Here is a 12,107-nt window from a genome sequence, read left to right on the forward strand (position 1 = left end):
TATAATATGTCTTTAGTACCTTTTTTTTTTTTCTTTCTTTTCCCTTTCTTTCCCATTTCCTATTTTTTATTATTATTATTAATATACATATTTCTAATGAATACAGTTGAAATAGAGAATAATAGTAAATCACGTAAGAATAATAATTTCTCCCTTTTACTACAATTCGTCATGACCTTATTTATATCTTAGATTCTAAATATGTATCACAAAAAGGCTTTCTAAAATATAAGTGTAAATCTATCATGATGAGGACTAGAGATGATAAAAAGCCTATTATTATAAAAGCAACACTAGATTATATAAACGTAATGAAAACGATTAATCCATTATTTCAAAAAGATCTTGTCTTTATACCCAGAAGAACGTTAACAAATCCGAGAGAACCTTCGAAAAATAATGGTTATGATAATATTAACAATGATTATATATTAAAAGTAAAGAGTTTATTAGGGGATGAAATCAAGTAATAACTATAATAGAACAGACTCTATCTTCTTCCCTCCCATTATAACTAACTATGTCCCTTTTTTTTTTAGGTATGAAGTTTTAGATTTAATGGGTCAAGGATCATTTGGACAAGTTGTAAAATGTAGAACATTAAAGACAAATGAGCTTGTAGCTATTAAAATAGTTAAAAATCAACCTACATATAATATGTATGGTGATAAAGAAGTTGAAATATTATGTAAGGTAAATAAATAAATAAATAAGCAAGCAAGCAAAAGTTAGCAAACAAACAAACAAACAAACAAACAAACAAGCAAACAAACCAAATATATACTATTTATTCATTTGTAATTTTTTTTTAAAAAAAAAAAAAAAAAAAAAAAAAAAAGCTTAGAGACAGTCCAGAACATAAAGAACGATTTTTACAATTAAAAAATAGTTTTGTATTTCGTGGACATAGATGCGCAGTATTTGAATTACTTGATATTAGTTTATATAAATATTTACACCAAAAACCCGGGAAAGCGAAATTGGTTATCCAAGATATTCAAAAGATAGCATTCCATATTCTAGAAACATTAGATCTATTAAAGGATATGCGAATTATACACACGGACTTGAAGCCAGATAACATTTTATTAAAAAGGTAACATTTTATAAATGAACTCTATTGACTACTGCTACTGCTACTAATACTACTACTACTACTAACTACTACTATTTATTCATTTTATTTCGTTATACAGTCAAGATAATGTACATGATGTTAAACTCATTGATTATGGATCCGCATTCTTTGAAACTGACACATTAAATTATCATATTCAAACTGCCTTTTATCGATCACCGGAAGTTATTTTACAAATGGAATTTGGTTGTGCAATTGATATGTGGTCATTTGGTTGTTTTATCGCTGAATTATTTTTAGGAAAGCCGTTATTTTCAAGTGATAATGAAGTCACCTTAATGCATGTGATGGTGACTACTTTAGAGTAAGAATAAGAAGAATGAGAAGAAGAGTTAAGAAAACTGATAATACAAGTTGAATTTTATTTAGTTGCTTCCCTCCAGATCACATGCTTCATCAAGGGAAAAGATCAAGTGAATTTTTTCATTTTCCGAAGCGAAATAAAAAAGTATCACACAATCCTCCAATTAGACTTCTTCATCCTCATAAAAGTAGTCATCATACAACACTTGAACAAAAAATCATGGAATTTGAATCTGATGATAGTTATGAAGGTTTGTTTGTAAGAAAGAAAACGAGTAGCCTTCTTCTTTTTTATTGATTACTTTTATTATTATCAGATCGTAAAATGCTATATGACTTTCTTAAACATATTTTAATATTTGATCCAGTTGAAAGATATTCACCAAGACAAGCATTAAAACATTCTTTTATTACGACATCCATGCTAGGTAATCCATATTAAAATGTTAAATAAATAATGTGATTCATATCTAATTTTATTTGCGAAAAAAAAAGTAGATATCAAGAAACAATCACAACAACGTGTTACATCTACTACACATACAGAACATGTTCCTTTAGCAACCATGTATGCATCATTAACAAAAACTATAAATACACCACCATGTACTATGACAACAAAAGATCTTCTTCCAAAAAAGTCAATACTCAAACGTAGTCACACCCCAACACAGCAACCAGAGAATACATTAGATAGCAAAGTTGCTTTCCTATTTCAACAGCAGCCACCAATGTCCATCGTTGATAGCCATCGTCATTCATCCATGGATACTTCTTTATCTTCTCTTGTTGGCTATCCGTCTTCTTCTTATTATTATCCTTTTACTACTTTAAATAATAATAATAATAGAGGTCTTTATTCAACTCACTTCATCTCCCCTACAATAAACACTAATAATAATAATACAATCTGTCAACAACATCTTACAAATCCTAATTCCATCTTCCTGAGATATCCTTCTCCTTTACTTTATTATCCAACACCTCATATCTTTCAACAACAACAACAACAACAACAGTCACTATATCCACAATCTCCAACCTTGATTTATTCTACAAGGATATAATGCATCTCCTTTATACATATAAATAGATGTATACATGTATCTACTTTTATGTTATGAATAATAAACAAGTTATATTAATCCTCATCTGGAGGGTTTCCACCAAGAAGGTTGGAAGGCACAACTTGACCTATATTTGGGATAACGAATCCTCGAAGAGCTCCTCCTAATTGAGCATCTTGAGATCTATTTCTTGAATCTTCTCTCTTTTGTTTTAATAGGATTCCCTTTTTGTCTTTTATTGTTGATAAAAAGGGTGTAGCATTCATGATAAAGAAGAAAGAATAAAATAGAGATAGAACCAAAGCCGCCGTCTTCATTTTTTTGATTATGATAAAGAAGAAGAAAATGATGAAAATCCTTCTCCCATTTATATATATATATATATATGTATATAAGGAGACTTATTGTCCAAGTGAAGAATAGAACTACATATAATAATACAAAAGTGTGTGTGTGTGTGTGTGTTATGTTGATGGCAAATGTCCCTATTCTATGTCAAGGAGGAACTTGGATCTAAATAAAGTCTATATAGACAACTTGTTCTTTATAACCAAAAAGAGGTTTTATATAAGGAGAAATAAACAAAAAAGAAACTCGGATTCGATAAAGAGGAGATAAATAAATGGTGTGTTATCATGAGTTAAAAGGAACAAGAAAACAAAACAAAAAAAAGATATCGTTTTCTTCTTTCTTTCAAATACATACATATATAGTATGAAAGCTTTTATCGTTTTATTCTATCTCTTATTAGTTATGGTCTGCCTTTGTCATGGTAAGAAACTAAACAAGTATAAAAAAAAACGGTCATTTGCAGAGATGAATGAAATGGTCAGATTAGCAGAAACAGGTGTAAAAGGGATGTTGGCTATTGCAAAGCATACCGCAGATGGTGAAGTTCATTATTTACGAAAACCCTCATCTAATTCAATAAAAGGGGATCATGCTAGTCCATTAGGTGTCAGTGCCAAACAATAATAACAGAGCGCATTATATAAGTATACAAGTATGAATATACGCACACGCATATACATATATACACACATATATACACACATACACACACACACACACACACACACACACACACACACACACACACGCACATCTATATATTTATGTTCTTTTATTCTATTCTTTTGGGACATAATAAATGCCATAATAATTGATTTTCCATATAAACTACATGTCTTTTTGAATAACTTGTCCCCTCAGTTATACACGTGTTTTCATTTGTACCTAATGCATGTACATCCCATACAAAGGTGTTCTCTAAATCTTGAATTATATGTCGAACTATCTTTGTAAATACCATACTACGTCCATTATTCCATGAAGTTCCTTTAAGTGGAATACCACAACAATAATATTGTGGAGTACGAATAAGAATAGTTTGATAAGGATAATAAAGATCTTGACGTAAGGTAAGGATAAATTCTTTAAATTGAATAGCAAATTGTTCAGGTGAGATACGATAACTTTCAATGTCTTTATTGCCTAAGCCAAGAATGACAATATCTGCCTTCTTTGTTGTTTTATCCATAAATGAGCTTATTGAATTCAAGATAGAAGGCCCGTTATGAGCGATATCTGTTGAGATTGTATTATAATAAAATTCTGTATGAATTCCTAAAGCATTATTAAGAACAAAAGGTGTAAATGGGTCATGGGCCCAAGGATAAAGTGATGATTCATCTTCTTCATGACAAATACAATGAGGATAGTCATTTGTATTTTCATGACACCATACTTGACCATTAAAATGAAGTGCTTTTAAATTTCTATTTATCGCCAAGTAGGATTTAATTTCTAATTTTTTTTTTTTTTTTTTTTTTTTTTTACTACTACCTTTTAATATGATCATCTGCCCAGATATGAATCGTCTTTTTATTAAGACAACGTGCAGCATAACCTGTACTTTTAAAGTTTAATTGACATTGATCTGGAACAAATACTTTCTTTTCTTTTCCATCTATAAAATCATTCTCTGAATTTTCAAACATAGAATAGAGTAATTTAGGTTGAGTTTGACTAAAGAGATTTAAATCAATCCAAGCACCATGAACATGCTGACGAGAAGAACATTCAGGTAATGATCTATTTTGTTCTTGTTCTTGTTGTTGTTGCTGCTGCTGCTGCTGTACAATTACCTTATTTTCAGATATAAATTGAAAAGGACGATATGTATGTAATATAGGCGATTCCCAAAAATAAGATCGAAATTCATTCAAGCCATGTAATTGATAGATATCTGGAAAATTAAATTGAACAGGTGCAAAATAAGCGTTTAATTGAGTTGCATGTTGTTCAAGTTCTACAATGGTTAAAGTAGTTTTATTTCCTTTAGCAAATAAAGCAATACTATCTCTTGGTCCTAAATGATCTTCATTTTTAACAGATGATTTAGCAGGTGTAGGTCCAAGCTAACAATAATAATAATAAATCAATAATTCCTCGAGTAAAATAGATGCTTTTTTTTTCTTTTCTTTTCTTTTTTTTTTTACCAAAACAACAATACAAACTTGTTCATTTTCTTGAATATAAACGTTTCCCTTTGTAAAAGTACCATCTTGTTTAATAAACATGGCTTTATCAGTCCAACCATCCCAGTAAACTCGATCGCCAGCTCTAATAATAATAATATGAAAGAAAACAAAAAAAAAAAAAAATCAATAAAAATCAATAAAATAGAAATAAGAAATTTACAGCCATGGAATATCTACTTTGTCACAAATAGTACTTGGTTTTCTATTTAAAGATGATGTTATAAATGATTCTTGTAAATCTTGTTGATGAGCTTTTGTTGTTCCTGAACTTTTTTGTGACGGTGTATAAAACAAGTAAAATAGTGTAAAGAATAAAACGAGAATGGTTAAAATGAAGATCGATCGTTTATTTTCAGTCATTATAAAAACGGACAATTCATGAACGAATAAATAAATAGATAGATATATAAAAAGAAAGAGAAAATATTTATTATTATTATTATTGTATTACACATGTTTACTACTACTGCTGTCTTTATAGTTACGTCGATCAATTTTAATGAAAGGCTAAAATACATATTTTAACTTACATTCAAAAAAAGCATATGATTATCACTAAAGAAAAATTAAGCTTGATAGCAAACTCATTCTATCAAACTTTATTATTCACATTCTAGATCATATTCATTATTTCCAGGTACTAACTCTCTTATATAGAATCTTCTCTCCACTCCACCGCCGCCCCCCCCAGCACATCATTCATAATATAATAAACAGAAAATTGGGAATGAGACGTGAACCAATCATGTTTGTCCGATTTTCTTATACAGCATATACAAATCTATTTTCACCAAGAAGGAATAATATGAAAAAAAAAAATGTTACAAATCAAGAGGGAAGAAGGTAAGAGGACCAATAAGAACAAATCTTCTCATCCTATAATACCTTTTTATCTGAATAAACTAAAAAAGGCAAAAAAATAGAAATCAAACTAAATAATAACGATAATCACTCATCGTCTTTTTTTTTTTTCAGAATAGTGTAACTTTGTGATAATAAATAATAGATTATCTCACACTACTATTACAGGACAAGTTCTAGTGGCTTGTTAGGTAGTAGTAGTAAATGATTAAGCGCAATCATTTTTTTTTTTTTTTTTTTTTTTTTTTTTTTTTTGGGGAGCAGCGGTTAGACCACATTACACATATCATCAGCAGATAATTTATTTTTTTTTTTATCATCCAAATATAATATCTACCACTCATCATGGTTGTAACACAAATAATCAATACTTGCGCACAGATGATTATATATTTATATATTTTACTAACATGTCAAAATATTTATTATTACAGGGCTTATATTATAGGAATATTAGTGTAGTGTGATTATTAGTATTGTAACATGCATATAATAAAATAAATAGTAGGGCATAAACAATTTATCATATATCTGTACAAAATGTATATATACATATTTATATTATTATTTTTTTTTTTCCTTTTTGTTTCGGGGATTTGAGAGTTGTTATTACTAAGAAATAAACGGAGATTGCCGGTAAATAAGTGTGTTGTACATCATAGAAAAGAACTTAAAATACAAAGATCAAAAGTGAAAGTTTGTTCAAAGAAGGAAAGTATGTGTGTGTGTGTATGTATGTATGTATGTATAATTAATAAATGCATATATACAAAAAAAAAAAAAAAAAAAAAAGGATAGTTGTGTGTGTGTGTGTTAAGGTGAAATAGGCGTTTGATCATACAATTGAATGATAAAGCGAGTTGAAAGGGAAGAAGTATTTTCGAGATGATTTGTATTTGAATTTGATAATAATTTATGCACTTCTTTTTGTACTAACGTTTGAAATCGAGAACGAATTTCAAAGGGTGAAGTTAACAAAGGAAAATCTGATATAAGATCATGATCAAGTTGATCTAATTTCCAATTTTGAAAGATATGATAAGCAGCAGCCATAGCAATACCTTTATCACTATAACAACTTGTAAGTCAATTATATACACCATAAAATGATACATATATATATATATATATATATATATATATTACCTAATATTTTGCTGCTTTTGTAATGTATAAATACGTTGATGATATTCTTTAAAGGTATCCATAGAGAAAATAGAAGGGTGAGAGCCACGTTTTGCAGGTGAAAGACCTTGAGGATATTCATATTCACTAGTAGGTGTAGGATAACTAGATGAAGGAGAAAGAGAAGCAGGAGGAGTGAGGATGCATTCATGAATAGAGGAAGAAGAATTTTTTCGAGTAGTCAAGGATAAGATATCTTGAATGGGTATATTTAAGTCTAATTGGCCTTCAGGTACAAATAACCAACGTTGATTTTCATTATCAATAGGTTGTAAAGGAAATAAAACTAATTTTTGATATTTCTCTGATGAAGATTGTTGTATTTCCAGTACCCATTCATTACTATAAAGTGAATAAATATAAACTCCTGGAAGAGGTCTTCCATAAACATCTACTGGATCTTCTCTGACTGACCATAATTGATTATGTGCTTCCTCTAAAGGTTTTGCATGATATAAGCAAATTTCTGTATCTTCAATTAATCGTAATCGACCTAAATAAGGGAAGTTTTTTTTTTTTTTTTAAAAAAAAATACAATACAATACTTGTATATAAAATGATATATTTACCTTTACGAATATCTAATACATAACCATTTGCTTTATTACATAAAAATTGTCCTTTCCAACACCAAAGTTCATAATCAGATAAAGTAGGAGGTCTTACTATCACTTGTGAGCGAAGTAAACTATCAGATGCTGATATCACATTTCCTGTATTTACAGATCGAATATAAAACCAATCATTGTTTGTTGTCATTGTCATTTTTTTTTCCTTAAAAAAAAAGGGGGGGAGGAGGAAGAGGAAGGGTAATATTATTATTAAAAAAAATAAAAATAAAAATAAAAATAAAAATAAAAATAAAAGAATGATGAGTTAGCTTATATATACATATTTTTTTTTCTGAGAAAATCCATAAATAGAAATTTTATGAAAAAGCTTTATTCCGCTTAACAAAGTTACACATGTATTTTTTTATACTACTGTTGCCTTCATTGGTTAATGTCAATGATTGGCTTGATTTATTTTTATCTTTTGCATGAAAAATAATCGGTATACATATATGAATATATAAATATTTATAACTCATTATTTATCGCTTCCACTAAAGGTTTTGTTATATTCAATAAATCATCACCAAGATTTATAAATAGGCCTACATGTTTATATAATTAATTATTTTTGTAAGAAAAAAAAAAGGGAAGAAAAAAAAAAAAGGAATATTTTAAAATTTACCAGTGTTCGCATCTGATTCAGCAATAAGTGTGATAGTAAAAGGGGATTGATCTAATTGAATAATTTGGTATTCATCAAAGACACTAATTATACTTTTATTATGCTGAAGACCAAGTTTTGAAGCCTAAAATTATTGGTTAAAAAGATGACCTCATAATTTTTTTTTTTTTTTTTCATTTCCCATTTTTTTTTTTTTTTTTTTTTTTTTTTGCACTACAACCCTTTACCTGATTATTTGCAATAGCAAAAGTACTAGGAATAATAGGTCCAGTCATATTTTCTTTTGCTTTCTCTGAAACACCTACATGTTAAATAATTAAACGATTTTTATTTTTATTTCTTTATATATTTTTTTATTTTTATTTATTTATTTATTTTTTTCTGTAAAATGAGAAATTGCTTTTTTTTTTTTTTTTTTTTTTTTTTACATTTTAATATAATGACTCCATCTCGATCAGTCACCATAGCGACTAGTAAACCGCTATAAAATAGTCGACTACAGATGTGTTCAAATTGTACCTCCATTTGTCGTGTTGAAATGCAAGATCTTTGATTGTCTTTGAAATAAAATAAAAAAATAATACGAAATTATCTGTGTGTGCGTGTGTATGTGTGTGTATGTGTGTGTGTGTATATGTATGTTTTAAGTTTACGTGTAGAATTAATTTTTTTTTTGGGGGGAGAGGGCTGGATATTTTACACTCAGAAATTATTGGATGACGCCTTCTTTTTTTGCAAAAATGAAATAGATATTATTCTTTTAACACAAACCCTAGATATATACATATACACACCCCTTTTATGATAGTAGAATAAAGATGGAACAAACAAACAAATAATAAACTAAACTTACTACTATTATCAGAAGCTGATATTCAAAATAGTTAAGCATCAATCAGACTTGGATGATAAACAAATATACATTTATGTATTATTTTATTATGCAGCTCACCATTAACTGCTTGAAGAATTGCTTACTCGCTCGGAGAATGGATATTATCGAATCATCGATAACGGTTATTGCGTAAATCGAGTTCATACTGATGACTATTTTAAGTAGTAGGAGTCAGTATCAGACTTGTTTGAATCCCAAGTAGGCGTGTCAATAGAAAAGAAAGAAGAAAGAACAGCTAGGGATTGTGTTGAAGATACCAATCTCATACAATGTCTTTCTTTACTTTAAATAACATGATATCTTGAATTAGTATTATTACTCTAGTTGTTGTCAGCTTCATCTGATATATCTTATATTTCATCTATAATAGGTAGATTATGATTTGAATAGCTTGCTTTTAATAAGACTTGATTCTTTATATATTTATATATATTTATATATATATTTATATTTATATATTTATATGTATATGTATATGAAAGCATAATGTCAAATAAAGGAAAAATAATAATACAAGGATATATATAAAAATATATACAAATCATTATGACTCACTGAGAATTGCATTTCTTTGGTAAAACCACTGTTTACTACAACAACAACAATATACTATTATTAATATATGCTTTGTTTAACTATCATTCCTGTTATATGAAAGTTTCTGATTTATCATTTTCTCAACCTTTTTTTTTTCTTTGGATTAGGTAGTAGCAATAGAGTTAAACTGACAACATCCTTGTTGTTGTTGTTGTTGTTGCTGTTGTCCAATAGTAGCTTATTAAAATAAAGTTTGACTGTAAATGACAGGTGAATATGCTTTTTTTATTTTTTTATTCAAGTGCAACTATTGACTATAATGTATAAAAGCTTTTGCCAAACTTTGCTATGTATTCGACGACAACTGATCATTGTTTAGTGAAACACGAAGGATTAAAGCTGTACCTTTCTCGATGACATAATCATCATACTGACCTTTATTATTATTATTACCCAGCATATATAACAGAAGCCATGTTTTATTACTTATCTAGAAGTTATTAATAGATAAAGCATATCTATCATTCTCCGTGCTTGTATTAAATATTTTATTTTATTTTATTTTTATATAGAATAGTAAACTACCACAAGAAGGATAGAAAGAGAGAGAAAGAGAGAGAGCGAGAGAGAAAAAAATCTCGTATGTTAAAACGATTGTTCTACAAAATGATGGTGAAGAAGAAAAAAAACACCTGACTTTTTATTTACAGATGGTAACTATAGCTAATCTCATGGATGCTAGTAGTAATAGTTTATTACTTTTATTAGTAATAAATATATAACAAGTAATTTAAATCTGAACACATTAATATATGACAATACAATAACCCACTATTTTGTCATAGAACATATCAATAAGCCTATTTCTATCATCCTATTATTACTCTAATCTACTTTCAACCAGTCCATTATTCCATAACACGATGACTACACGTAACCAATATAGTGATCAATAACGCGTTCAATATAGTATATTTATACTAAAATTAAAAGGAACTTCTTTTATTATTCTAGAAAAAAGGATTTCTTTTATAAACCAAGTAAGGTTTTACATCATGTTAGTAAATACTACACGTGTATCAACAACTTTAAATCTTAGGAAAAACTTTTTTTAGCATACAATACTGTAAAATAAAATAAAATAAAATAAAATAAAATACTTCTTTGAACAACACTTTTTTTTTGTTATTGTCATGCAAGGGGTCATTAAAATAAAAGCTAACTCTATTTAGTCATTATATCTCTTTCAAGTATTTTTTTTTTCTTAAGATTCATATAAGCTAAATAAAAAGTTAGATGAGTTTTAAAGTATTATTTTTTTTGTAAGGAGCTAATTATAGGACGACAGCTGCCATTACTACCACCCAGAATAAATAAGGCCAGCAGGACATTGGTAAAAGATTATTTTTAGATCATTTAAATAAACACAAATTAAAGAACAGCTCGCTATGACCACTTGGAGGAGGAGGGGAGGGGGGGTGAGAAGAGAATGGAAAGGAAGAAAGGAAGGAAGGATAGTTCGTCGATCGTTAGCATCGTCCGTCATAAGAAAGGTATCCTTATCAAAAAAAAACATTTGATTCCCTTTGTATGTATCTATTGGATTTATATTGTAAAAGATGACAATAACTACGAATTTGTAGTTGTGTAGAGAAGATTTAAAGCGTTTTAGAAGAAAGGAGGCTGGATATGTGGACAAGATATATTGTATAGAGTAAAGTATGAGGTATGTTTTATTTTTATTTTTATTTTTTCTAGACATTATGACAAAGCATTTTAATTATTATAAATTAATATAATAGGATGAACTCTATAATAAATAGCCATAGTCTCTCATAATATCGCTATCTTTGGTTGTCTTATTAAAAGATAGAGCTTATTTTTAGCTGATATAAATGTAAATTACACTCGAATTAATCGTTTATTGAACAAGCTCTCTTCCTACTATTTCCATTCTATATACCTATGTACGTATATATATATATATATATACATAGATATATGTTTATAGGCTGAAGGCTTTACTGTAATAAACACTTTTTTCAAAGTTTATGTTACGGTAAAGACACTCTTGATTTATTACTCTTGGATGCCTGAAGGAGACTATTTATGCTCTTTTTTATAATTTAGTGAAAGTAATAAAATAGTCTATTATTAGAGATAGTATAAATAGTTAAATGTATCAGATCCTATATTTAAGACAAATTGAATATTTATGAATTTAACCTATTTTTTTCTTATATATAAGCATATAATAAATATATACACACACTATTCCTGAAAAGATTCTAATAAGCTTCTCTTTATTGTTGGTTTAGTCTGTATATATATATATATTCTAC

General features: G+C 28.1%; 5 protein-coding genes across 5 annotated transcripts; 1 reads left to right on the forward strand and 4 right to left on the reverse strand.

The window, feature by feature from the left end:
* Positions 1-456: 456 nt before the first annotated feature.
* On the forward strand, positions 457-2,508 carry BX663DRAFT_424639 (kinase-like domain-containing protein; the record flags this gene model as incomplete). Its single annotated transcript, XM_051522446.1, has 6 exons — positions 457-693; positions 840-1,096; positions 1,197-1,442; positions 1,508-1,692; positions 1,759-1,869; positions 1,988-2,508. 6 exons carry the CDS (start codon positions 457-459, stop codon positions 2,506-2,508), a joined length of 1,557 nt encoding a protein of 518 aa, XP_051388198.1.
* On the reverse strand, positions 2,439-2,956 carry BX663DRAFT_493414 (uncharacterized protein). The gene has a single exon (XM_051525356.1). It carries the CDS (start codon positions 2,823-2,825, stop codon positions 2,583-2,585), a length of 243 nt encoding a protein of 80 aa, XP_051388199.1. The 5' UTR covers positions 2,826-2,956; the 3' UTR covers positions 2,439-2,582.
* Positions 2,957-3,615: 659 nt separating this feature from the next.
* Positions 3,616-5,513, reverse strand: BX663DRAFT_557373 (uncharacterized protein). Its single transcript, XM_051531762.1, has 4 exons — positions 5,212-5,513; positions 5,010-5,133; positions 4,354-4,928; positions 3,616-4,286 (listed from the first exon to the last, which is right to left on the reverse strand). Exons 1-4 carry the CDS (start codon positions 5,409-5,411, stop codon positions 3,632-3,634), a joined length of 1,554 nt encoding a protein of 517 aa, XP_051388200.1. The 5' UTR covers positions 5,412-5,513; the 3' UTR covers positions 3,616-3,631.
* Positions 5,514-6,552: 1,039 nt separating this feature from the next.
* Positions 6,553-7,963, reverse strand: BX663DRAFT_24982 (uncharacterized protein). Its single transcript, XM_051521868.1, has 4 exons — positions 7,821-7,963; positions 7,667-7,758; positions 7,059-7,590; positions 6,553-6,981 (listed from the first exon to the last, which is right to left on the reverse strand). Exons 1-4 carry the CDS (start codon positions 7,841-7,843, stop codon positions 6,726-6,728), a joined length of 903 nt encoding a protein of 300 aa, XP_051388201.1. The 5' UTR covers positions 7,844-7,963; the 3' UTR covers positions 6,553-6,725.
* A 150-nt stretch (positions 7,964-8,113) lies between these two features.
* Positions 8,114-9,218, reverse strand: BX663DRAFT_24986 (Ragulator complex protein LAMTOR3). The gene is made up of 4 exons (XM_051521869.1): positions 8,762-9,218; positions 8,561-8,634; positions 8,334-8,457; positions 8,114-8,253 (listed from the first exon to the last, which is right to left on the reverse strand). Exons 1-4 carry the CDS (start codon positions 8,856-8,858, stop codon positions 8,177-8,179), a joined length of 372 nt encoding a protein of 123 aa, XP_051388202.1. The 5' UTR covers positions 8,859-9,218; the 3' UTR covers positions 8,114-8,176.
* Between the last annotated feature and the right edge of the window lie 2,889 nt (positions 9,219-12,107).

This window comes from Cokeromyces recurvatus (genome assembly GCF_025118155.1).
Source record: "Cokeromyces recurvatus strain NRRL 2243 chromosome Unknown BX663scaffold_1, whole genome shotgun sequence".
In the NCBI taxonomy this organism is placed as follows: Eukaryota; Fungi; Mucoromycota; class Mucoromycetes; order Mucorales; family Mucoraceae; genus Cokeromyces; species Cokeromyces recurvatus.

Bases quoted from the DNA above. Each gene is read 5' to 3' on its own strand.
- BX663DRAFT_24986 (XM_051521869.1), bottom strand. From the start codon at position 8,858: ATGGAGGTACAATTTGAACACATCTGTAGTCGACTATTTTATAGCGGT. The intron at 8,635-8,761 runs GTAAAAAAAAAA...TTTAACATGTAG, and splicing joins TGGAGTCATTATATTAAAAT to GTGTTTCAGAGAAAGCAAAA. The intron at 8,254-8,333 runs GTAAATTTTAAA...ATAAACATGTAG, and splicing joins TGAATCAGATGCGAACACTG to GCCTATTTATAAATCTTGGT.
- BX663DRAFT_24982 (XM_051521868.1), bottom strand. From the start codon at position 7,843: ATGATTGGTTTTATATTCGATCT. The intron at 7,591-7,666 runs GTAAATATATCA...TCCCTTATTTAG, and splicing joins TGTATTAGATATTCGTAAAG to GTCGATTACGATTAATTGAA. The intron at 6,982-7,058 runs GTAATATATATA...AAGTTGTTATAG, and splicing joins CAAAAGCAGCAAAATATTAG to TGATAAAGGTATTGCTATGG.
- BX663DRAFT_557373 (XM_051531762.1), bottom strand. From the start codon at position 5,411: ATGACTGAAAATAAACGATCGATCTTCATTTTAACCATTCTCGTTTTA. The intron at 5,134-5,211 runs GTAAATTTCTTA...TATTATTATTAG, and splicing joins AAAGTAGATATTCCATGGCT to AGCTGGCGATCGAGTTTACT. The intron at 4,287-4,353 runs GTAGTAGTAAAA...GGCGATAAATAG, and splicing joins GCAGATGATCATATTAAAAG to AAATTTAAAAGCACTTCATT.
- BX663DRAFT_493414 (XM_051525356.1), bottom strand. From the start codon at position 2,825: ATGAAGACGGCGGCTTTGGTTCTATCTCTATTTTATTCTTTCTTCTTT.